At 46.2% G+C, this 25,000-nt stretch overlaps 1 protein-coding gene across 1 annotated transcript in view; it reads left to right on the forward strand.

Moving 5' to 3' along the window:
• The window catches only part of cdk17 (cyclin dependent kinase 17), a 46,218-nt gene extending 23,080 nt beyond the window's left edge, over positions 1-23,138 (forward strand). Inside the window, exons 4-17 of the mRNA XM_080022577.1 lie at positions 287-420; positions 2,360-2,485; positions 4,632-4,688; positions 8,944-9,058; positions 9,863-9,957; positions 10,472-10,534; positions 11,021-11,144; positions 12,049-12,169; positions 12,452-12,549; positions 19,889-19,994; positions 20,550-20,592; positions 21,008-21,098; positions 21,848-21,925; positions 22,710-23,138. Coding sequence (XP_079878703.1) covers positions 287-420; positions 2,360-2,485; positions 4,632-4,688; positions 8,944-9,058; positions 9,863-9,957; positions 10,472-10,534; positions 11,021-11,144; positions 12,049-12,169; positions 12,452-12,549; positions 19,889-19,994; positions 20,550-20,592; positions 21,008-21,098; positions 21,848-21,925; positions 22,710-22,750 — 1,292 coding nt within the window. The 3' untranslated portion in view covers positions 22,751-23,138. The remainder of the gene's footprint in view (positions 1-286; positions 421-2,359; positions 2,486-4,631; positions 4,689-8,943; positions 9,059-9,862; positions 9,958-10,471; positions 10,535-11,020; positions 11,145-12,048; positions 12,170-12,451; positions 12,550-19,888; positions 19,995-20,549; positions 20,593-21,007; positions 21,099-21,847; positions 21,926-22,709) is intronic.
• Positions 23,139-25,000: the final 1,862 nt, after the last annotated feature.

Below are 25,000 nucleotides of genomic sequence, written 5' to 3' on the forward strand. Positions count from 1 at the left end.
CGGTATAGTACTAGTTAGGCAAGTAGTACTAGTCAGTATAGTACTAGTTAGGCTAGTGCTACTAGTCAGTGAATTACTAGTTAGGCTGGTGCTACTAGTCAAGGTATTTCTACCAAATTGCACACAGGTCACATGGAAAGTCCGTCAAAGGTTAAAAAACACCAACCGCAGATCAGCAACGAATGGGAACCAGGCTTTAAGAGCTGCGGTGTAGCTCAGCCTAAATGTGTCCAGTCATGCTAACGTCTCCACCTCTTCCTCCACCCTCTCTCCCTCCGTCCTCCAGACATCGTCCATGAGAACCTGAAGATGGGTTCTGACGGGGAGAGCGACCAGGCGTCCGGGACGTCGTCTGACGAGGTGCAGTCCCCAACGGGCGTCTGTCTGAGGACCAGGGTCCACCGCCGCATCTCCATGGAGGTTTGAGATACTCCTCCCTCCACCCTCTTCTCCACCCTGTCCCTCACCCTGTCCTCCACCTCCTCTGTCTGAGGACCAGGGTCCACCGCCGCATCTCCATGGAGGTTAGAGATACTCCTCCCTCCACCCTCTTCTCCACCCTGTCCCTCACCCTGTCCTCCACCTCCTCTGTCTGAGGACCAGGGTCCACCGCCGCATCTCCATGGAGGTCAGAGATACTCCACCCTCTTCTCCACGCTCCACCCTGTTCTCCATCCTCTCCCTCACCCTTCTCTTGTCTGAGACCAGGGTCCACTGCAGCATCTCCATGGAGGTCAGAGATAGCTCCACCGTGTTCTCCACCCTCTTGTTCTCCACCTTTCTACCCTCCACCCTCCCAAAAAACTCATCATAAAATCATGAGTTAGAAGGTGGTGTGGTGGGGTTTCTTTTTGTTTCAATTGCTTAGCAGAGGATTCAGCTGCTGGTGGTGCTGTGCCCCCTGGTGGCAGATCAGAGCATCTGCAAAATACAACAACAAAATAAGTCAAATGAGTGAAAGGAAAATACTCAATAGATCAAATAAAATGTATTTGATCTATTAAGTATTTTCCTGTCACTTGTCTTATCACTTATCTTTACATTTAATGTAAAGATCAATGTACAAAGTAAATAAAATACTAATACACAAAATCTGTCAAATAAATACCGTAATGAATAACATAAAGACATGACATAAATATCCAGATTAAATTAAATAACTTCAAAAAATGTACAAAATGAATGAACACAAATAATTTAAATAAAAACACAAAATATGTGAAATAAATACACAAATAATTTGAAAACACAAAATATATGAAATAAATACACAGAATGAATTGTAGTCATTGGATCTGCACCAGCATTTATCTACATGAAGCAATAAATACTTAATACTTTTTTCAGGTATTACTCTGTTAAAATGCTCAGTCATTCAATAGTTACTGTTCAATTCGGTGGCGATGGGTGATTCTGTTGCATTATTATTAATTTTATTATTATTATTATTATTATTACTGTCATTATTACTTTGTATTAATAATACATAATTATTATTTGTTATCTCTATTATTATTATTATTATTACTATTATTTTCATTATTATTATTATTATTATTATTAATAATAATAATAATAATAATAATAATAATGGGCAGCACGCGTGTAACCGGAAGCAAAACACAGGGTCCAGTTGAGTGGTTTTAGATATGTATTACAGTTTTCAGAGTTTCCTTTAAGCGCAGCACTGGCTTAAGCTGTCTGTGAAGATGTCAACCTGCATGTGGCTGGAGGGGGATGAGTTCCCAGAGATGGAGCTTGGACTGGGGGCGATGACGTCACAAAGCGCCCCGCTCCTCAAACTCATGAAATGACGACAGTTTTTCCACTCATTTCTGCTCCAAAGAGAGATGGATCAAACTCTAACAAGGAGACGTCCCAAACGTGCCGCTTCTATCGAGACCTCACCCATGTCTGTTTGTTCTGGGGTTGTCGTGTTAAAGACACTTTTATCCCGAAAAATGCAGAGATTAAAATAAAGAAAACAAATTGCAGTAACAATACATATATCCAGTATTATTATTATTATTATTATTATTATTTTTATTATTATTACATCAAACTGCTTTTTAGTCGGATGTTAATAAATAACTTTTCAAACTCGTCCTCGTCAGATTTTACTGTCGACTTTATTTCCGTGGATCTTTCAGATCTATTATCGAACGTGGAAGCTCAGCATCAAAGTGGGGACCTCCTCCCCTCCGCGCTATTTCTGTTAGCATGCAGCTAAAAGAGTGTGTGTGTGGTTTCCGTAGGTGAACCTGCGGAAGGATCATTAACGTGTGAGCCCCGGCGGCAAAAGCCAGCCCCGGCCGATCACAGCAGACATTGAGTGTGTGTGTGTGTGTGTTGCGTCCAGGACCTCAACAAGCGTCTGTCCCTTCCTGCCGACATCCGGATCCCGGATGGTTACCTGGAGAAGCTGCAGCTCAGCAGCCCCCCCTTCGACCAGCCGCTGAGCCGGCGCTCCCGCAGGGCCTCGCTGGTCAGTGTGCGTGCGTGTGTGTGTACGGAAAACTAGTTATACTAGTTATACAACTAGACATACTAGTTATATAATTAGTTATACTGGTCATACAACTAGACATACTAGTTATAAAACTACTTATACTATTTATACAACTAGACATACTAGTTATAAAACTACTTATACTATTTATACAACTAGACATACTAGTTATATAACTAATTATACTAGTTATATAACTAGTCATACTTGTTATACAACTAGTCATACCAGTTATATAACTAGTCATACTTGTTATACAACTAGTCATACCAGTTATATCACTAGTCGTACTAGTAATACAACTAGTCGTAGAAGTTATAAAACTAGACATACTAGTTGTAAAACTAGAAATACTAGTTATACAACTAGACATACTACTTATATAACTAATTATACTAGTTATAAAGCTAGTCATACTAGTTATATAACCAGTCATACTAGTAATACAACTAGTCATACTAGTTATAAAACTAGACATACTAGTTATATAACTAATTATACTAGTTATATAACTAGTCATACTTGTTATGCAACTAGTCATACCAGTTATATAACTAGTCATACTTGTTATACAACTAGTCATACCAGTTATATAACTAGTCGTACTAGTAATACAACTAGTCGTAGAAGTTATAAAACTAGACATACTAGTTGTAAAACTAGAAATACTAGTTATACAACTAGACATACTACTTATATAACTAATTATACTAGTTATATAACTAGTCATACTAGTTATACAACGAGTCATACCAGTTATATAACTAGTCGTACTAGTTATATAACTAGTCGTACTAGTAATACAACTAGTCATACTAGTTATAAAACTAGATGTACTAGTTATATAACGAGACATACCAATTATAAAACTAGACATACTAGTTATAAAACTAGTCATACTAGTAATACAACTAGACATATATAAAACTAGACATACCAGTTATAAAACTAGTCATACAAGTGATAAAACTAGACATACTAGTTATAAAACTAGTCATATTAGTTATAAAACTAGACATACTAGTTATAAAACTAGTCATATTAGTTATAAAACTAGACATACTAGTTATAAAACTAGACATACTAGTTATACAACTAGACATACTAGTTATAAAACTAGTCATATTAGTTATAAAACTAGACACACTAGTTATAAAACTAGACATACTAGTTATACAACTCGACATACTAGTTATAAAATAGTCATACTAGTTATAAAACTAGACATACTAGTTATAAAACTAGTCATGCTAGTTATAAAAGTAGACATGCTAGTTATAAAACTAGACATACAAGTTATAAAACTAGACACTGCACACTAGTTATACAACTAGATTTACTAGTTATACAATACATCATACTAGTTATACAACTACATAAACTAGTTGTAAAACAAGTCCTTCTAGCTATAAAACTAGACATACTAGTTATACAACTAGACATACTAGTTATATAACTAGTTATACTAGTCATACATTGCATAGTTACACATCTTTTCATAATATTTGTGAAAGAGACACTTTTTATAAAACTAGTCATACTAGTTCTCCATTAACTATTTGCAAAACTAGTCATACTAGTTATATAACTCATCATAAGAGTTAGAAAACTAGTCATACCAGTTATAAAATCCTTTCTAATCCATGTAGCTTCTTTGGATTAGGATTGCACGTCTTTTGCAGTCACTTAACCTGCGCAAAACAGAAATGACAGAAAGGCGAACCTCTAATTCTCTAAGCACCGCAAACGGTGAACTGCACCGCTAACGGCTAACAGTTAACGGCGCTGCTGTGCTCACCGTGTTGAGCGTGGGTGACCCCCCCTCCCCTCCCCGCAGACGCAAAACAAGTGCAAATTGCACTCAGCAGCAAAACGTTACAGCGTGGCAGTGCTGTCATTTCATTAGCGCAATATGTTTAGTGAATCGGACGCTGGGACGGGCAGATAGGGGGCGTGGCTGATGCACGATTGATGGTGAGAGTCACTCGGAAGGAGGTTAGTTTGCGATGGTAACCGGCTGGTTGGGCGTTATCAACCCTGACTGATAGACAGAAGACATTCCTGCTTCCTTCCCTTGAGCATTTATTTGTTTTATGTTTTCTTCTCTTTTTTCCCTCCTCAGTCGGAGATTGGCTTCGGGAAGCTGGAGACCTACATCAAACTGGACAAACTGGGAGAGGTCGGTGCAAACATTTGAACAAAATGCACATTTAGCAGCGACACCACAATTTATATGTATTTGTGTTTTAACTTTTGTATCTGTGACAGTTTGGCCTCCAGCACAGAGACACAGACGATGGGGTTTCAGACACACAGTTTATTCTAGACAGTGGGATAGTTGGAACAAGCCAGGAGCAGATGGACATGTGTCATGACCAGGGCTCCTCTCCGGAGTGTGTGTGGGGATGGGGCTTTTACCTGTTGCTCGTTAGACCAACCAACCAACGAGCAACAGGTGTACACTCTGATCCTGGATCCACCATGATCACCTTGATCCAGGTTTCAAGATTCAAGAGGTTTATTCATCACATACATATACATACTTTCATACAAATACATACTTTCATACATATATGCAGTAAAATGTCAATGCAACGCACCCAGTGATTACACACAATATGTTCTAGACTGAAGTAGCTACCTAAGAATTTCTACTTGACTAACTAACTGATTACTAAAACGTAATGCAGTAAGTCGAATACTATAGAAGTAAATAAAATATATAGAATAAAATACAATAATAACTCAAAGTAATGCAGAGTGGGTACAAAATAGAAATAAAGGTAATAGACTTATGTATATGGGATAGACTATTTATGTATATACAGATATGTGCATTAAAGTGGCATGTGAATAAAGTGAGGTAGTGTTTGTGAGATATACAGCACAGTATACAACAGTACTACAAAGCAATACTGTAACACCAAACAACCCAGAACAGTGACACAGTATGCGGTACAGTATGCTACATACACTACAGTAAGGCAGTGGAGCCTATGTGTGTGGCTCAGTGAGGACCCCTGGTGAGGTCAGCGTTGACAGTTCTTATGTCTTGATGTAGAAACTCCGTCTCAGTCTCTGTTGTCGCTGTGTGGCTGTGGAGGCTCTTGCTCCACCGCAGCAGCTGGAACAGTCCGTTGTTGGGGTGATGAGGATCCTTCATGATCCTGCAGCTCTGCTACTACACCTTCCTCACACTACTACTTCCTCAGCTGCCTGAGGTGGTAAAGACGCTGCCTCGCCTTTCTCACCAGAGTGTCTGTTTGTAAAGTCCATGTTAAATCCTCTGTGATGTGGACTCCCAGGTACTTGAACCTGCTCACCCTGTCAACAGAAGTCCCATTAATCACCAAAGGCGCGTGCGTCCTACAACGCGTGCGCGTTGTAATCCTCTCCTAAAGTCCACAATCAGCTCCTTAGTTTTGCTGACGTTCAGGTGGAGGCTGTTGTCCTGGCACCAGAGTGACAGGTCAGCCACCTCCTCGCGGTAGGCATTTTCATCGCCGTCGGTGATCAGGCCCACGACAATGGTGTCGTCAGCAAACTTGATGATGGTGTTGGAGCTGGACCTGGCCACAGTCATGTGTGTACAGGGAATACGTTAGGGGGCTGAGGACGCAGCCCTGGGGGGATCCTGTGTTCAGGGTGAGGGAGCTGGACATGTGCTTCCCCACCCTGACCACCTGGGGCCAGGCTGAGATGCCCACTGAGGTGAGGGCCACCGGACGGTAGTCATTCAGGCAGGCAGGAGAGGTGATCTTCGGAACAGGAACGACGGTGGACCTCTTGAAACAGGACGGAACCACTGATTCAGCCAGGGAGATGTTGAATATTGTAGTGAACCCCGGGGCTAGCTGGTTAGCACAGGTCTTCAGTACTTGCCCAGATATGCCATCTGGGCCCGCAGCTTTCCTGGTGTTCACCCACATCAGAGCCCTCCTGATGTCAAGATGTCAACTCCAATTAGCCTGCGAGCTAGCGGTGCTGTTGCCAGACTAAAACCGCACATAAAAGGAGTTCAATTCGTTGGCTAGGGAGGCGTCACACTCGTGGCTGGGGAGGAGCTGCTCTTGTAGTTTGTTATAGTCCACAGCCCCTGCCACAAGCGTCTGGTGTCCCTCCGCTCCACCTGTAGCTCCACAGTCTCCCTGTACGTCCGTTTAGCGTCCCTCACCGCCCTCCGCAGATTGTAAGATGCCGCTTTGTAGTTGTCCATATTTCCGGATACAAGACTGTCGTTGTAAGCGGCCATACAAGCATTCAGAGCGCAGTGGATGGATTTATCGACCCACAGTCTCTGGTTTGGAAATATCCGAACTTTCACCCCTGGAACGATGCTGTACGCTAACGTAGCCACGAAGCTCACCGCTACTTCCGTAAACTCGCTGACGTCACTTGAACTTGTTTGGAACATGTCACAGTCGATGTCAGTCAGAGCGTCCTGAAGCGCAGCCTCTGATTGGTCTGTCCACCACTTCACTTCCTTTGTCACCACCGATTCTCACACTATCAGAGGCCTGGAAACGGGAACCAGCGAGATCGTGGCGTGATCTGATTTCCCGAAACCAGGGAGGGAGACGGTTTTGTATCCGTTCTTGTACGTTGTGTAGCAGTGGTCCAAAGTTAATGTTCGCCCTGTTAAAGTCCCCAGTCACCTCCACAGCCGGGTCGGGATGTTTGTTTTAAAATCCACACAACACATCATACAGGTCGACAGGGCTGTGTTGGTGTTCGCTTGAGGTGGAATATAAACGGCTGTGATGATGACCGTGCTGAATTCCTGGGGGAGATAAAATGGACGGCATTAGATGGTCAGCTGTTCCAGGTTTGGCGAGCAGGAGCAGGAGAGAGTCCTGATGTTGTTGCTGGGGCACCAGCGGTTGTTTACCATGAGGCAGACGCCTCCACCTTTGGATTTCCCCGACTCCCCGATCTGTCGACACGGAACACGGAGAAAGACTCGGTTGGATGAGTGGCTTCATCTGGCACCAGTGGGTTCAGCCATGTCTCCGTCAGGCAGAGGACGTAACAGTTTCTCGTGACTCGTTGGAATTTTATCCTCGCCCGAAGTTCATCCATCTTGTTCTCCAGGGACTGGTCGTTGGCAAGAAGGATGCTTGGCAGAGGTGGACGCTAAGGTTGCGTCCTCATTCTGACCCGAATGCTGCCTTGTTTACCACGGTGCTTTCTCCGTGGGCCCTGTGGAACAGCAGCTCCATTTTTGTTTTTTGTGTTGTTGAGAGTGAAAATTTCAGTCAGCCACTCTAGTTCCACGGATAAAAAGTCCCAAAGTTGTTCTTTCAGGAAGTTTTTATATCCACGAGTATGCATCACGGCCGTAAGAGATAACTGCCAATGCTCTTTTGGCGACATTATGATAAAAAACGGAAAAAAATACTAAAATGTGCAAAGTTGAGCGCCGGCGCAGGCAAAGCGCAAGGGGCGGCGCCACTATCGCCATGCCACGGTCAGGTGTGGCTGCTCCAACCATCCCCAAATCACAGTCGTATTCATTCATTTAATTATTTTACCTTTTTTCACTCTCTACTAGAGCAGGGATCCCCGACCGTTTTGGTTCCCCAAACCCTTTTTTCCGTGGCAGTATCAGTGCAGACGAGTGGAGGGCTGTGAGGACGCTAATCCCCGTATTCACATGTTGCCGTTAAATCTGCTTTGCCCCGATTAAGCCCCATAAGCACTTTACCACAATTGTATTTATTTTTGTTTACACCCTGATTGCTGCCGCCGTGCATGCTGTGTGTGTGTGTGTGTGTGTGTGTGTGTGTGTGTGTGTGTGTGTGTGTGTGTGTGTGTGTGTGTGTGTGTGTGTGTGTGTGTGTGTGTGTGTGTGTGTGTGTTGTGTGTGTGTGTGTGTGGAAACCTGTAAAGCAACGGCCATTTATGGAATTTCCGAGCTGATCTGAGCGTCCGTCCTGTTGTTCAGCTTTCTATTGACAAAACAGTACAACGTGGTTTTGAACGACTCTTCTATGTCATGTCAACCATGGGGACCACCCACTCTAATTGCAGTTTTCCGAGTTCCCATGGACTGAGCATCACTTCCTGCCGCCTTTCAACCCGATGCAAACTTGGAGTTAGGTCGATGACGTCAGCGTCCATATATGGTCGATGACGTCAGCGTCCATATATGGCTCAATGACGTCCACGTCCATATATGGTCAATGACGGCCACGTCAAACACGTCCATATATGGTCAATGACATCCACATCCATACATGGACAATTTCCTTTTGCCGTCCTTGCTGCCCGGTGCCATTTGTTCTCCAGCTCAGTACCGGGCCACGGCCCAGTGGTTGGGAACCCCTGTACTATAACATGAAGCAGAAACTATATATCATATTTAATATTTCATATGGATTGTATTGTGTGTGTGTGTGTGTGTGTGTGTGTGTGTGTGTGCGTGTGTGTGTCAGGGCACCTATGCAACGGTGTTCAAAGGGCGTAGTAAACTGACTGACAAGCTGGTGGCGCTGAAGGAGATCAGACTGGAGCACGAGGAAGGAGCGCCCTGCACCGCCATCAGGGAGGGTAGGTGGAGCACGCACCTCCACCTACACCTCCCTTACTTCTACACCTCCTTCTACGCCTCCTATACCTCCTTTACCTCTACACCTCCTTCTATACCGCCTTCACTTCTATAACTGCTTCTACACCCCCACCTACACCTCCTTCACTTCTGCACCTCCTTCACTTCTATACCTTTCTCTCTCTCAATTCAATTAAAATCAACAAACTTTATTGTAGTATGTGTTTCAATAATAACATTAACACTCCCTCCCTCCTTCCCTCCCTGTCTCCCTCTCGCCCTCCCTCTCTCCCCCTTCTTTCTCCCTCCCTCCCTTTCTCCCCCTTCTTTCACCCTCTCTCCCTCCCTCCCTCTCTCCCACTTCTTCTTCCTTCTCTCCATCCCTCCCTCCTTTTCTCCCTGTCTCCCTCCCCCCCTTCTTTCTCCCTCTCTCCTTCCCTCTTTCCTCCCCCCCTCCTTTCCTCCCTGTCTCCCTCTCTCCCTCCCTCTCTCCCCCTTCTTTCTCCCTCCCTCCCACCCACCCTGTCTCTCCCTCTCCCTCCCTCTCTCCCCCTTCTTTCTCCCTCTCTCCTTCCCTCCCTCTCTCCCACTTCTTCTTCCTTCCCTCCATCCCTCCCTGCCTCCCTCCCCCCTTCCCTCCCTCTCTCCCCCTTCTTTCTCCCTCTCTTCTTCCCTCTCTCCTTCCCTCCCTGTCTCCCTCTCTCCCTCCCTCTGGCCCCCTTCTTTCTCCCTCCCTCCTTCCCTCCCTCTCTCCTCCTTCCTTCCCTCCCTCCCTCCCTCCCTCCCTCCCTCCCTCCCTCCTCCAGTTTCCTTGCTGAAGGACTTGAAACACGCCAACATCGTGACGTTACACGACATCGTCCACACAGAGAAGAGTCTGACGCTCGTCTTCGAGTACCTGGTGAGTCTGCGCCGCATTGCATCATGGTCCTTACGCCTTTGCTTCCTGTCTGACGGATGACACTGTTTCACAAATGAAAGGGAGGCTTTAATGTGCAGCTTGTCAGTGGGTGGTGTTCAACAAAGAGGCAGACAGACGTTGGTTTTTGGGGGGGGTCAGAGACGTGCTCAAGAGCAGCTCTGAGTCCAAGGGTTTATTTTCAGGGAGTCAGAGAAGACGTCACAGCAGCTTGAACTCACAGGCGCAGAAAAGAACTGGTCAGGACAAGATAAGGAAAGCCAAGGGAGGACAACCTAAAAGCTTCATGAAGGAATGAAGCCTGTGTGCGACTGGAAGCTGCATGGAGCTGCATGGAGCTGCATGGAGCTGCATGGAGCTGCATGGAGCTGCATGGAGCTGCATGGAGCTGCATGGAGCTGCATGGAGCTGCATGGAGCTGCATGGAGCTGTGTTCCTCATTATGTTTATGTGATCAAATGGATTTAGATTTATTGTTACATCACTTCCTGTGCAGGACAAGGATCTGAAGCAGTACATGGACGACTGTGGAAACATCATGAGCATGCACAACGTCAAGGTGAGGAAGGATTTTAAACTCTGTGTATTTAAACATGTATTCTTTTTTTATATTTACATATTTTAAATGTTTCATATTTAAGTATTTCAGCTTTTTAATATATTTTTTATATACTATATTGAAAAACCTGCTCATAAATGTATAAATATTTTATTTTTTATTTAATGTTATTATTTTTTATTATATTTTACCATCTCAGTATTTTTTTAGATTTTAAATATTTTATTTTGAAATAATTGAAATATTTGATATTACATTTGTATATGTTTGAATACTGTTTTAATCCTAAAATAATAATACATATAAAAATATATATTAAAACATGTTTAATTTTTCCCAAAACATTATATTTTATTTTGACTTTTTCTGATATTGTTTTAACATGAAAGATATTTTAGATTTATATTTTACAAGAAGGTTTATTAAAAAATGTTGCACAACAAAAACTCCCTCCCTGATCTCCTCCTCCTCCTCGTCCTCCTGCAGATCTTCCTGTTCCAGATCCTGCGGGGCCTGGCCTACTGCCACCGGAGGAAGGTCCTGCACCGGGACCTCAAGCCCCAGAACCTGCTCATCAATGAGCGCGGGGAGCTCAAACTGGCCGACTTCGGTGAGAACCGCACCCTGGCCCTCGACGCCTGTAGACGCACAAACGACGCAGAAAAATAAACAGAGAAGGAGGTGAACGCCGTACGAGCCGTCAGGTCCTGTTCAAGCACTGCTGTGCCGTGGGAGGCCACCGGGTGGCGCCGCAAAAGTCTTCCACTTAATAATAATAATAAAATGATGGAAAGCAGATCCTGCGTTGCAAGCTCCAAACTGGCAGGCTGCAGTGAGTGATGAGGTGATGAGCTCCAGCAGAACAGCAGCTCCTGCGTTGCAAGCTCCAAACTGGCAGGCTGCACTGAGTGATGAGGTGATGAGCTCCAGCAGAACAGCAGCTCCTGCGTTGCAAGCTCCAAACTGGCAGGCTGCAGTGAGTGATGAGGTGATGAGCTCCAGCAGAACAGCAGCTCTGTGTCCATCACAACAAGTTTCACTCTGAAAGTCACAACTATCAGTCGTGACAAAGGTTCCACTTCTTTTGGGGAGTGGCTTCCTGACGACTCACTGGCTAAAAAGAGTCGTTGCCTTTGTCCCACTCTGGCTTGGTTGGGTCGGGTGGGTGTAACGCACGCTGAGCGAGGGAGGACTTCCTCCACCCTCAACCAGAGGAGGAACAAGAGTCGGTTCGATTCCCCGTCGGGAAGGCAACTCTCACAGGAAGCATTTCATTCCCAAAGTCAAAATGATGCCTTTAGCTGGAATGAGAGCGTAAATCAGTCACATTGATTATGAATTATGAAACACCTCCACCTTTCTTTTAGTTCAGTATTTGTTTCAGTTGGAGTCGAACATTCACCTTTTGATGGAGTGACTCATTTGAAGGCGGTGTTGGCTCCGAGCGCATGGTTTGTGAGTCGTGCATGAGCACAGTGCTGCGGCCGATCACAACTTGCGGTGGTGTTCTGCAGGTTTGGCTCGGGCAAAGTCGGTTCCGACCAAAACCTACTCCAACGAGGTGGTGACGCTGTGGTACCGGCCCCCAGACGTCCTGCTGGGCTCCTCTGAGTACTCCACCCAGATCGACATGTGGTAGGTCCTACCATCTGTTTAAACATCATCAGGTATACCTCCATGCTATTTCATGTGGTTTGGTCACTTTATTTCTGGAACAATGAATCAGAATAATTGAACTTGAACAATTCAATCTTTTTTTTTAAATTATTGATGTAAAAGCTTCCTGGTAACTAAACGTGTCATCAAACCATTACGATTTTATAGATCTTTTGGTTCAATAGAGCTGCTGCACGCTCAGTCTGGGCCAGTTTCAATGTATTTCATTTAGTTTGTGTGTGTGTGTGTGTGTGTGTGCAGGGGAGTAGGCTGTATCTTCTATGAGATGGCCGCTGGTCGGCCTCTGTTCCCAGGCTCCACGGTGGAGGACGAGCTCCACCTGATCTTCAGGTTACTTGGTGAGATCCTTTCCACGCTGATCTGTTTGTTCCCTTGTTGATTTTATTGGATTGTATTTATTTATTGTATTTTCCCAGGGTGTCCTGGTGACAATAATCATATGGTCCATGAAAATATTCAAAGACCATACATAAAAACGGTCATGAACGAATAAAATAAAAACAACATAAAAAAGGTTTGAACATGTGAGTGGAAGCAGGTCACCAGGATCAAGCAGCGACAGGAAGCTTCACTGGACTGTTACCTCCTCAACGTGTATTTAGAAAACAGCTTTCACCAGGAATACACAGATGTCTGCAGGAGGGCACGCTCTGAGGCCAGCTTCATATCCAGTGCTGATGTAGCACTGAGGCCGAGGCCGAGGCCGAGGTCGAGGTCGAGGGCTGAGGATGAGGCTGAGGCCGATGTTGAGGCCGAGGTTGTGGTCGAGGCTGAGGTCGAGGCTGAGGCTGAGGTTGAGGTCGGGGTCGGGGGCTGAGGTCGGAGGCTGAGGTCGGAGGCTGAGGTCGAGGTCGGAGGTCGAGGTCGGAGGCTGAGGTCGGAGGCTGAGGTCGGAGGCTGAGGTCGAGGATGAGGTTGAGGCTGAGGTCGAGGTCGGAGGCTGAGGCTGAGGCTGAGGTCGAGGTCAGAGGCTGAGGTTGAGGTCGGGGTCGGGGGTTGAGGTCGGAGGCTGAGGTTGAGGCTGAGGTCAAGGTCGGAGGCCGAGGTCGGAGGCTGAGGTTGAGGCTGAGGTTGAGGCTGAGGTCGAGGTCGGAGGCTGAGGTCGGAGGCTGAGGTCGGAGGCTGAGGTCGGAGGCTGAGGTCGGAGGCTGAGGTCGTAGGCTGAGGTCGGAGGCTGAGGTCTGAGGCTGAGGTCGGAGGCTGAGGCTGAGGTCGAGGTCAGAGGCTGAGGTTGAGGTCGGGGTCGGAGGCTGAGGTCGGAGGTTGAGGTCGGAGGTTGAGGTCGGAGGCTGAGGTCGGAGGCTGAGGCTGAGGTAGAGGTCAGAGGCTGAGGTTGAGGTCGGGGTCGGGGGTTGAGGTCGGAGGCTCAGGTTGAGGCTGAGGTCGAGGTCGTAGGCTGAGGTCGGAGGCTGAGGTCCGAGGCTGAGGCTGAGGTTGAGGCTGAGGCTGAGGTCGGGGGCTGAGGTCGGGGGCTGAGGTCGGGGGCTGAGGTCGGAGGCTGAGGTTGAGGCTGAGGTTGAGGCTGAGGTCGAGGTCGGAGGCTGAGGTCGGAGGCTGAGGTCGGAGGTTGAGGTCGGAGGTTGAGGTCGGAGGTTGAGGTCGAAGGTTGAGGTCGGAGGCTGAGGTCGGAGGCTGAGGCCGAGGTTGTGGTCGAGGCTGAGGTCGAGGTCGGAGGCTGAGGTCGGAGGTTGAGGGCGAGGTTGAGGCTGAGGCCAAGGTTGTGGTCGAGGCTGAGGTCGAGGTCCGGGGCTGAGGTTGAGGCTGAGGTCGGGGTCAAGGTCGGGGTCAAGGTCGGGGTTGCGGTCGGGGTCGAGGTTGGGGGCTGAGGTTGGGGGCTGAGGTTGGAGGCTGAGGCTGAGGTTTTGGCCGGGGCCGCGGCTGGGGTCGAGGTCGAAGTCGAGGTTGAGGTTGAGGTCAAGGTCAAGGCTGAGGTCGGAGTCGAGGCCGAGGTTGTGGCCGAAGTCGAGGTTGTGGCCGAAGTCGAGGTTGGGGGCTGAGGTCGGGGCTGAGGTCGGGGCTGAGGTCGGGGCTGAGGTCGGAGGCTGAGGTCGAGGTCGGAGGCTGAGGTCGGAGGCTGTGGTCAAGGTCGAGGTCGGGGGCTGAGGTCGGAGGCTGAGGTCGAGGTCGGAGGCTGAGTTCGGAGGTTGAGGTCGAAGGCTGAGGACATGGTTACGGCAGCTCGTTGACATGGTTACGGCAGCTCGTTGACATGAATACGGTGGCTCATTGAGGTGGTTATAGCAGCTCATTGACGTGGTTATAGCAGCTCATTGACGTGGTTATAGCAGCTCGTTGACGTGGTTATAGCAGCTCGTTGACGTGGTTACGGCAGCTCATTGACGTGGTTAAGGTGGCTCATTGACTTGGTTATAGCGGCTCGTTGAGGTGGTTATAGCAGCTCATTGACGTGGTTATAGCAGCTCGTTGACGTGGTTATAGCAGCTCATTGACGTGGTTACGGTGCCTCGTTGACGTGGTTATAGCAGCTCGTTGACGTGGTTAGGGTGCCTCGTAGACATGGTTATAGCAGCTCGTTGACGTGGTTACAGCAGCTCGTTGACGTGGTTATAGCAGCTCATTGACGTGGTTACGGTGCCTCGTTGACGTGGTTATAGCAGCTCGTTGACGTGGTTATAGCAGCTCGTTGACGTGGTTACGGTGGCTCATTGACTTGGTTATAGCAGCTCGTTGACGTGGTTATAGCAGCTAGTTGATGTGGTTACGGTGCCTCGTTGATGTGGTTATAGCAGCTCGTTGACGTGGTTACGGTGGCTCGTTGATGTGGTTATAGCAGCTCGTTGACGTGGTTATAGCAGCTCGTTGATGTGGTTATAGCAGCTCGTTGACGTGGTTACGGTGGCTCATTGACGTGGTTATAGCAGCTCGTTGACGTGGTTATAGCAGCTCGTTGACGTGGTTATAGCAGCTCGTTGACGTGGTTATAGCAGCTCGTTGACGTGGTTACGGTGCCTCGTTGACGTGGTTATAGCAGCTAGTTGACGTGGTTACGGTGGCTCATTGACGTGGTTAGAGCAGCTCGTTGACGTGGTTACGGTGCCTCGTTGACGTGGTTATAGCAGCTCGTTGATGTGGTTATAGCAGCTCGTTGACGTGGTTACGGTGGCTCGTTGAGGTGGTTATAGCAGCTCATTGACGTGGTTATAGCAGCTCGTTGACGTGGTTATAGCAGCTCGTTGATGTGGTTATAGCAGCTCGTTGACGTGGTTTCGGTGGCTCGTTGACGTGGTTATAGCAGCTCGTTGACGTGGTTACGGTGGCTCGTTGAGGTGGTTATAGCAGCTCGTTGACGTGGTTATAGCAGCTCGTTGACGTGGTTATAGCAGCTCGTTGACGTGGTTACGGTGGCTCGTTGAGGTGGTTATAGCAGCTCATTGACGTGGTTATAGCAGCTCGTTGACGTGGTTATAGCAGCTCATTGACGTGGTTATAGCAGCTCGTTGACGTGGTTATAGCAGCTCGTTGACGTGGTTAGGGTGGCTCGTAGACATGGTTTTAGCAGCTCGTTGACGTGGTTATACCAGCTCGTTGACGTGGTTACGGTGGCTCGTTGACGTGGTTATAGCAGCTCGTTGACGTGGTTACGGCAGCTCATTGACGTGGTTAAGGCGGCTCATTGACGTGGTTATGGCAGCTCGTTGACGTGGTTACGGTGGCTCGTTGACGTGGTTATAGCAGCTCGTTGACGTGGTTATAGCAGCTCGTTGACGTGGTTATAGCAGCTCTTGAGGTGGTTATAGCAGCTCATTGACGTGGTTATAGCAGCTCGTTGACGTGGTTATAGCAGCTCGTTGACGTGGTTACGGCAGCTCATTGACGTGGTTAAGGTGGCTCATTGACGTGGTTATGGCAGCTCGTTGACGTGGTTACGGTGGCTCGTTGACGTGGTTACGGTGGCTCGTTGACGTGGTTATAGCAGCTAGTTGACGTGGTTACGGTGGCTCGTTGACGTGGTTATAGCAGCTCGTTGAAGTGGTTATAGCAGCTCGTTGATGTGGTTACGGTGGCTCGTTGACGTGGTTATAGCAGCTCGTTGACGTGGTTAGGGCGGCTTGTTGATGTGGTTACGCAGCTTGTTGATGTGGTTACGGTGGCTCGTTGACGTGGTTATAGCAGCTCGTTGACGTGGTTACGGCGGCTCGTTGACGTGGTTATAGCAGCTCGTTGACGTGGTTATAGCAGCTCATTGACGTGGTTACGGTGCCTCGTTGACGTGGTTATAGCAGCTCGTTGACGTGGTTAGGGTGCCTCGTAGACATGGTTATAGCAGCTCGTTGACGTGGTTATAGCAGCTCGTTGACGTGGTTATAGCAGCTCATTGACGTGGTTACGGTGCCTCGTTGACGTGGTTATAGCAGCTCGTTGACGTGGTTATAGCAGCTCGTTGACGTGGTTACGGTGGCTCATTGACTTGGTTATAGCAGCTCGTTGACGTGGTTATAGCAGCTCGTTGACGTGGTTACGGTGGCTCGTTGACGTGGTTATAGCAGCTCGTTGAGGTGGTTATAGCAGCTCGTTGACGTGGTTATAGCAGCTCATTGACGTGGTTACGGTGCCTCGTTGACGTGGTTATAGCAGCTCGTTGACGTGGTTACGGTGGCTCGTTGACGTGGTTATAGCAGCTCGTTGATGTTGTTATAGCAGCTCGTTGACGTGGTTACGGTGGCTCGTTGAGGTGGTTATAGCAGCTCATTGACGTGGTTATAGCAGCTCGTTGACGTGGTTATGGCAGCTCGTTGACGTGGCTAGGGTGCCTCGTAGACATGGTTTTAGCAGCTCGTTGACGTGGTTATACCAGCTGGTTGACGTGGTTACAGTGGCTGGTTGACGTGGTTATAGCAGCTCGTTGACGTGGTTATAGCAGCTCGTTGACGTGGTTACGGTGGCTCGTTGACGTGGTTATAGCAGCTCGTTGATGTTGTTATAGCAGCTCGTTGACGTGGTTATAGCAGCTCGTTGACGTGGTTGTGGTGGCTCGTTGACGTGGTTATAGCAGCTCGTTGACGTGGTTATACCAGCTCATTGACGTGGTTATAGCAGCTCGTTGACGTGGTTACGGTGGCTCGTTGACGTGGTTATAGCAGCTCGTTGACGTGGTTATAGCAGCTCGTTGACGTGGTTATAGCAGCTCGTTGACGTGGTTATAGCAGCTCGTTGACGTGGTTATAGCAGCTCATTGACGTGGTTATAGCAGCTCGTTGACGTGGTTATAGCAGCTCGTTGACGTGGTTATAGCAGCTCGTTGACGTGGTTATAGCAGCTCGTTGAGGTGGTTACGGCAGCTCATTGACGTGGTTAAGGTGGCTCATTGACGTGGTTATGGGGATGGTAGCTCAGGCGGTAGAGCTGGTGGTCTAGTAATTGGTTGCTGGTTCGATCCCAGGCTGCTCCTGCTAGCATGCTGTAGTGTCCTTGAGCAAGACACTTAACCCCTAATTGCTCCTGATGGCTGCGTCCGTCGGTGTTTGAACAACTGTAAGTCGCTTTGGATAAAAGCGTCTGCTAAATGACTAAATGTAATGTAAATGTAAATGTTATGGCAGCTCGTTGACGTGGTTACGGTGGCTCGTTGACGTGGTTATAGCAGCTCGTTGACGTGGTTACGGTGGCTGGTTGACGTGGTTATAGCAGCTCGTTGACATGGTTAAAGCAGCTCGTTGACGTGGTTACGGTGGCTCGTTGACGTGGTTATAGCAGCTCGTTGATGTTGTTATAGCAGCTCGTTGACGTGGTTATAGCAGCTCGTTGATGTTGTTATAGCAGCTCGTTGACGTGGTTATAGCAGCTCGTTGATGTTGTTATAGCAGCTCGTTGACGTGGTTATAGCAGCTCGTTGACGTGGTTATGGCAGCTCGTTGACGTGGTTAGGGCGGCTTGTTGCTGTGGTTACGCAGCTTGTTGATGTGGTTACGGTGGCTCGTTGACGTGGTTATAGCAGCTCGTTGACGTGGTTACGGTGGGTGGTTGACGTGGTTATAGCAGCTCGTTGACGTGGTTACGGTGGCTCGTTGACGTGTTTATAGCAGCTCGTTGACGTGGTTATAGCAGCTCGTTGACGTGGTTATAGCAGCTTGTTGACGTGGTTACGGTGGCTCGTTGACGTGGTTATAGCAGCTCGTTGACGTGGTTATAGCAGCTCGTTGACGTGGTTATAGCAGCTCGTTGACGTGGTTATAGCAGCTTGTTGATGTGGTTATAGCAGCTCGTTGACGTGGTTATAGCAGCTCGTTGACGTGGTTGTGGTGGCTCGTTGACGTGGTTATAGCAACTCGTTGACGTGGTTGTGGTGGCTCGTTGACGTGGTTATAGCAGCTCGTTGACGTGGTTACGGTGGCTCGTTGACGTGGTTATAGCAGCTCGTTGACGTGGTTATAGCAGCTCGTTGACGTGGTTACGGTGGCTCATTGACGTGGTTATAGCAGCTCCTTGACGTGGTTATAGCAGCTCGTTGACGTGGTTACGGTGGCTCGTTGACGTGTTTATAGCAGCTCGTTGAAGTGGTTATAGCAGCTCGTTGACGTGGTTATAGCAGCTTGTTGACGTGGTTACGGTGGCTCGTTGACGTGGTTATAGCAGCTCGTTGACGTGGTTATAGCAGCTCGTTGACGTGGTTATAGCAGCTTGTTGACGTGGTTATATCAGCTCGTTGACGTGGTTATAGCAGCTTGTTGACGTGGTTATAGCAGCTCGTTGACGTGGTTACGGTGCCTCGTTGACGTGGTTATAGCAGCTCGTTGACGTGGTTATAGCAGCTCGTTGACGTGGTTATAGCAGCTCGTTGACTTGGTTACGGTGGCTCATTGACGTGGTTATAGCAGCTCGTTGACGTGGTTACGGTGGCTCGTTGACGTGTTTATAGCAGCTCGTTGACGTGGTTATAGCAGCTCGTTGACGTGGTTATAGCAGCTTGTTGACGTGGTTATAGCAGCTTGTTGACGTGGTTACGGTGGCTCGTTGACGTGGTTATAGCAGCTCGTTGACGTGGTTATAGCAGCTTGTTGACGTGGTTATAGCAGCTCGTTGACGTGGTTATAGCAGCTTGTTGACGTGGTTATAGCAGCTCGTTGACGTGGTTATAGCAGCTCGTTGACGTGGTTATAGCAGCTCGTTGACGTGGTTATAGCAGCTTGTTGACGTGGTTATAGCAGCTCGTTGACGTGGTTACGGTGGCTCGTTGACGTGTTTATAGCAGCTCGTTGACGTGGTTATAGCAGCTCGTTGACGTGGTTATAGCAGCTTGTTGACGTGGTTATAGCAGCTTGTTGACGTGGTTACGGTGGCTCGTTGACGTGGTTATAGCAGCTCGTTGACGTGGTTATAGCAGCTTGTTGACGTGGTTATAGCAGCTCGTTGACGTGGTTATAGCAGCTTGTTGACGTGGTTATAGCAGCTCGTTGACGTGGTTATAGCAGCTCGTTGACGTGGTTATAGCAGCTCGTTGACGTGGTTATAGCAGCTTGTTGACGTGGTTATAGCAGCTTGTTGACGTGGTTATAGCAGCTCGTTGACGTGGTTATAGCAGGTTGTTGATGTGGTTATAGCAGCTCGTTGACGTGGTTATAGCAGCTCGTTGACGTGGTTATAGCAGCTTGTTGACGTGGTTAGGGCGGCTTGTTGCTGTGGTTACGCAGCTTGTTGATGTGCACCCGGCTCCAACAGGAACTCCCACGGAGGAGACCTGGCCTGGGATCTTCGCCGTCCAGGAGTTCAGGTCCTACAAGTTTCCCAAGTACAAGCCCCAGCCCTTCATCAACCACGCCCCCAGGTGTGTGTGTGTGTGTGTGTGTGTGTGTGTGTTTGTGTGTGTGTGTGTGTGTGTGTGTGTGTGTGTGTGTGTGTGTGTGTGTGTGTGTGTGTGTGTGTGTGTGTGTGTGTGTGTGTGTGTGTGTGTGTGTGTGTGTGTGTGTGGGGCACTGTATGGTTATTTATTGTGTGTTACAACAAATAATATATCTGTATAATTGACTTGAAAAACGATTCAATCCATTTAAATACAAAATAAATGAAGTTTAAGTGTATTAAAGTCTGAAATTTAAATTGTATGGGATTAGAATGGTTTGATTAAAATATTTAATATTTTCATATTATTAGTATGAGAAAAAAAATCATAATTCTAATAATTTTCATGAAATGTTTAATTCAGAACGGGGACGTTGAGGATGAGTTTGGAAGGAATATAAAATATAAACTATAAAAAAAAAATAATTCATCATATTCAGTTGATTGAAGAGTATTATGTTTTTTATTGATTCAATTTGGTGTTTTTTTGAGTTTTTCTGTCATAAATAAACTTGAGTTTGTTTCCTTTCCCTCTTTTCAGACTGGACACCGAGGGCATCGAGCTGCTGCTCTGCTTCCTCAAGGTGACTTTAATGATGATGATGACTTTTGTGATTATTATGACTTTTTGTGGTGACGTCAGTTTTAATTCTTATATAAACACGTTAACATTGAGGTGAATGTCGTTGAATTTCTTTCTAATCTTCCTCGTTTAAGGTTCTCTCATGAAACAGTTGAGCAGCAGCGGTCGACGTTTCCTTGACTTTTGACTTTTTTGTATTTTAATCTTCATTTTTTGGAGTTTATTTAAATTGATTGAATATGTTTATTATATTATTATTTTACAATTATAATTGTATTTTATGGTGTTATTAGTATTTGTTGTTATTGTGTGTTATTATTATGTTATGAGTATGTTATTATTATTGTATGTTGTTATTCATATTATGTTTTATTATTATTATTATATTTCTAACCTCCTCCTTGTGCCTCCTCCAGTACGAGTCCAAAAAGAGGATTTCTGCCGACGAGTCCATGAAGCAGTCGTACTTCAGGAACCTGGGGCTGCGCGTGCTCTCGCTCCCTGAGAGTGAGTGGAACCTGGAGTCACATCCTGGGGGAACCTGGAAAAACCTGGAAAAACCTCATGTAGATTTCCAGTCATGTCAAATTCATGGAGTATGAAATCATTTCCCCCAAAGTGTCCTGGAACACAAAGAGCTGTCCTGGAAAAGTTGCATTCGCTGTGCCACACGTTTATTTTTGTGCAACAATATTCATTTTGGAATCAAACTTGACATAATTCCATATTTATTGATGGAATGTGTCAGAGTGGAGCCCTGCACCGCATCTGGAAATACATTTTAGATTCTAACTAAGGCTTAGAACTTATCACCAGGGGTCTTCCGCCACTTCTGTCCAAAGCAAAGGTCAAAGTAAGTGGGGGCCCAGCATGGGGCCCTGGGGGACACCTTCAGGTGCTTTGGTTTAAGTTTAGTCCCAATAGGTCTTTCCATTTTACATTTTGGGTATTTACACTTTCACACAAATGTTGTTGAATTATTTATTCTACATTAAAAAATAATACAGGAAGGAAGTAGAACAGCTAGGGAGGGACCACCTGAGGGGTCTGGAACCACAGGTTGGGAACCAAGAACCACCAGACGCTTCAGTTTTCTCCTTATTAAAGTTCCGCACAACGTCGTGGTTTGTCACCAAACTGAATGGTCAACTGATGGTGCAGCGGGTGGATGTTTAATCACCAAACGACCACGTCGTCCTCAACAAACCTCCACCTGTTGTGACTGTTTCCTGTCTGTCTGCTTCTTTGGCTTCCAGTCGTTTCCATTTTCACGCTGAAAGAAGTTCAACTGCAGCGAGACCCTGGATGCAGGAGCTCTGCCTACCCTGAGTCTGGTGGGTGCACACACACACACACACACACACACACACACACAGAGACACACACACACACACACACACAGAGACACAGACACACACACACACACACACACAGACACACACACACACACACACACACATAGACACACACACACACACACACACACACAGTGTTTTTAAATAATCCTTGGTGCTGCAGACGTTTGGATTTTTATTTACTTTTCTCCTGAAAATTCATTTTTTCACCAAACTGGATTTTATGAAAACGTCAAATGAAATTAATAAAATAAAATAAATGTTTTTAGTTCTGAGTCACAGCCCATTTGAAAATCTCAAAAATATATACTTACAAAATATATATTTGAATATTATATTCTATAATTCATTCGTAAAATACTATATAGTACATTACATAATATTAGATTTAATACACAGACCGTTTTTTGCATTTTCAAGGTTTTAAATAAAAAAACAATTAAATCTTTTACAACATTTAGAAAATGATCATCGATAAAAAAAAAATCAGAATAAAAAGTGAAACAATTTGTTCATATTCATTCGACATAAACAAAGAAAGAAAAGATGTAAGACAGGTTCATGACCTGAGCTGCAGTTCCTCTGCAGACCACCAGGGGGCCCCGAGCCACAGGTTGAAAACCACTGCTACAAACTCTACACAACTAAAAGACAACGACACCACCTGGTGATGGTGCTCAGCAGGGACGTCACGCTGTGTGTGTGTGTGTGTGTTGATTTAATGTGTGTTTTCAACTCTGTAAACCTCCTTCCTGTCGTCTAGGCAACGGGAAGATCAACAGGAGGCAAAGCATGCTGTTCTAGAAGAGGAAGGACGCCACACACACACACACACACACACACACACACACACACACACACACACACACACACACACACACTCTGTCTCCCTGCATGAGCCCCTCCTCCCCCTCCCCCGCAGTGAGACAGTTTCTGAGCAGTGGTTTGGGGGCGGGGCTTGTCTTTTTGCTGCTAAGGTTACTACTGTTTCTATTTAACAGCGTGTGTGTGACCACGTGCACAGCTGGACAGATGTTGTTCATATTGTTGTTTCTTTGGATTTGTTTTTATTATTGTTGTTGTTATTATCATTGTTATTATTATTTTTAAGTTATGGCACCGATGATGTGGACGCGTTGTTCGAGGCGGCCATCTTGGAGCTGGCAGCGATCTCAGCTTCTCCTTTGGATATTTATACAGATACAGATACATATTTATATATATACCATATATATATATGTATATATGTACATATATATATATAGTATATATATACTGTATGTACATATATATATTATTATATATGTACATACAGTATATATATATGTGTACATACAGTATATATATATATATGTACATACAGTATATATATATATATATGTACATACAGTATATATATATATGTGTATACATATATATATACATATATATATACATATATATACTGTATGTACATATATATATATATACTGTATGTACATATATAATAATATATATATGTACATACAGTATATATATACTATATATATATATGTACATACAGTATATATATATATATATGTGTATACATATATATATACATATATATATGGTATATATATACTGTATGTACATATATATATATATATATACTGTATGTACATATATAATAATATATATATGTACATACAGTATATATATATATATGTGTATACATATATATATACATATATATATACATTTTCTTTTATCCTTTCATCTTGGACTCTTTGGACTTTTTCTGCCGTGACTGAATTGGACCCAACACAGAACATTCCGGAAACATTTCAGATGGAGCATTCAGGGTCTCCATGGGGGGAGGAGTCAAGGACGGTGGCCCCCTCCATGGGCCAGCGGTGACCTTGTGGCCCCCTCCATGGGCCAGCGGTGACCTTGTGGCCCCCTCCATGGGCCAGCGGTGACCTTGTGAGATTTTAGGAGACCTGAACGGGGCCCGACACTTAACTTTTAGAAGCGTTTGCCAAGTTTCCAAGACTTGACAAAATGGTTCCAAAATGTTTTGTCATTTTATGAATCAGCGATAATGATCCTGTTTAATATTTATTGTTTTAAACATGTGAAACGTTGTTGGCAACAAGGCGACCAGACCAGAGCGCACATGAAGGTTGCCCATGGACCAAATCTGGTGGCCGGGGGCAACTGGGCAACTGTACTGTGGGGCCCTGTTGAGGTCCCCATCTCCGCTCCCCTCCCAATGCAACTCTGAAACGGTGGAGAATCAAAGTGGATTCGAACAGGAAGTCACAGCGTGTCCCGCAGGAAGTCGACCCCCCGACTACTTTTTATGCAACGTTGTTATTTTTCCTTCTTGGCTCTTACGGACGTTTCCAGATACAGCTACTGTTTTTGGTTGTTGTTGTTGTTGTTGTTTTTTAAAACTTGTTTCTCTTTGCATCTTGGATAACAACAAACAGCACTGAAGTCCGTTTCGGGTTTTCCCTCCAGAGGAACAGTCCAGGTCCAGGAAGCGGAAAAAGCCCGACGAGCTCAATGTCCAACACGGTCAACTTGAAATACCGGAGTGGAATTTTTACTTTCTGAACCCGGACGGATGGACGGATGAATGGACAGATGGATGGATGGTTGGATGGAGCGAGAGATGGATGGATGAATGGACGGACAGATGGCAGGATGGACGGATGATGCGTGGATGGATGAAGAGATGGGTGGATGGTCGGATGGACGGACAGGTGGAACCGGCTCAATATTCCACACGTTCGTCTCAAAATCCCGGAGCGGAGTTTTAACTTTGCGACCCGGGTCCTTGCGTTGGGGCGGACGAGCCCCGGACGCTGTGAACTGGACAGTATTACCACGTGTGTTGTCTGTGAAATGCTGTGTCAGTGTGGCATGTTTCAGAGGCTCCGCCTACCAGTAAAAACAAAGAAAAAACGAAAAGCCGTCTTTGTTGTCCTCCACACGCTTCCAGCCTCTTCAGAGACGTTTCAAACGGAAGCTTCTGTTTCCACCTCCACGACGCCTTGTCGTCTGCAGCGGAGCGTGACGCTGCGACCG

This window comes from Zeus faber (assembly GCF_960531495.2).
Source record: "Zeus faber genome assembly, chromosome: 21".
Taxonomy (NCBI): Eukaryota; Metazoa; Chordata; class Actinopteri; order Zeiformes; family Zeidae; genus Zeus; species Zeus faber.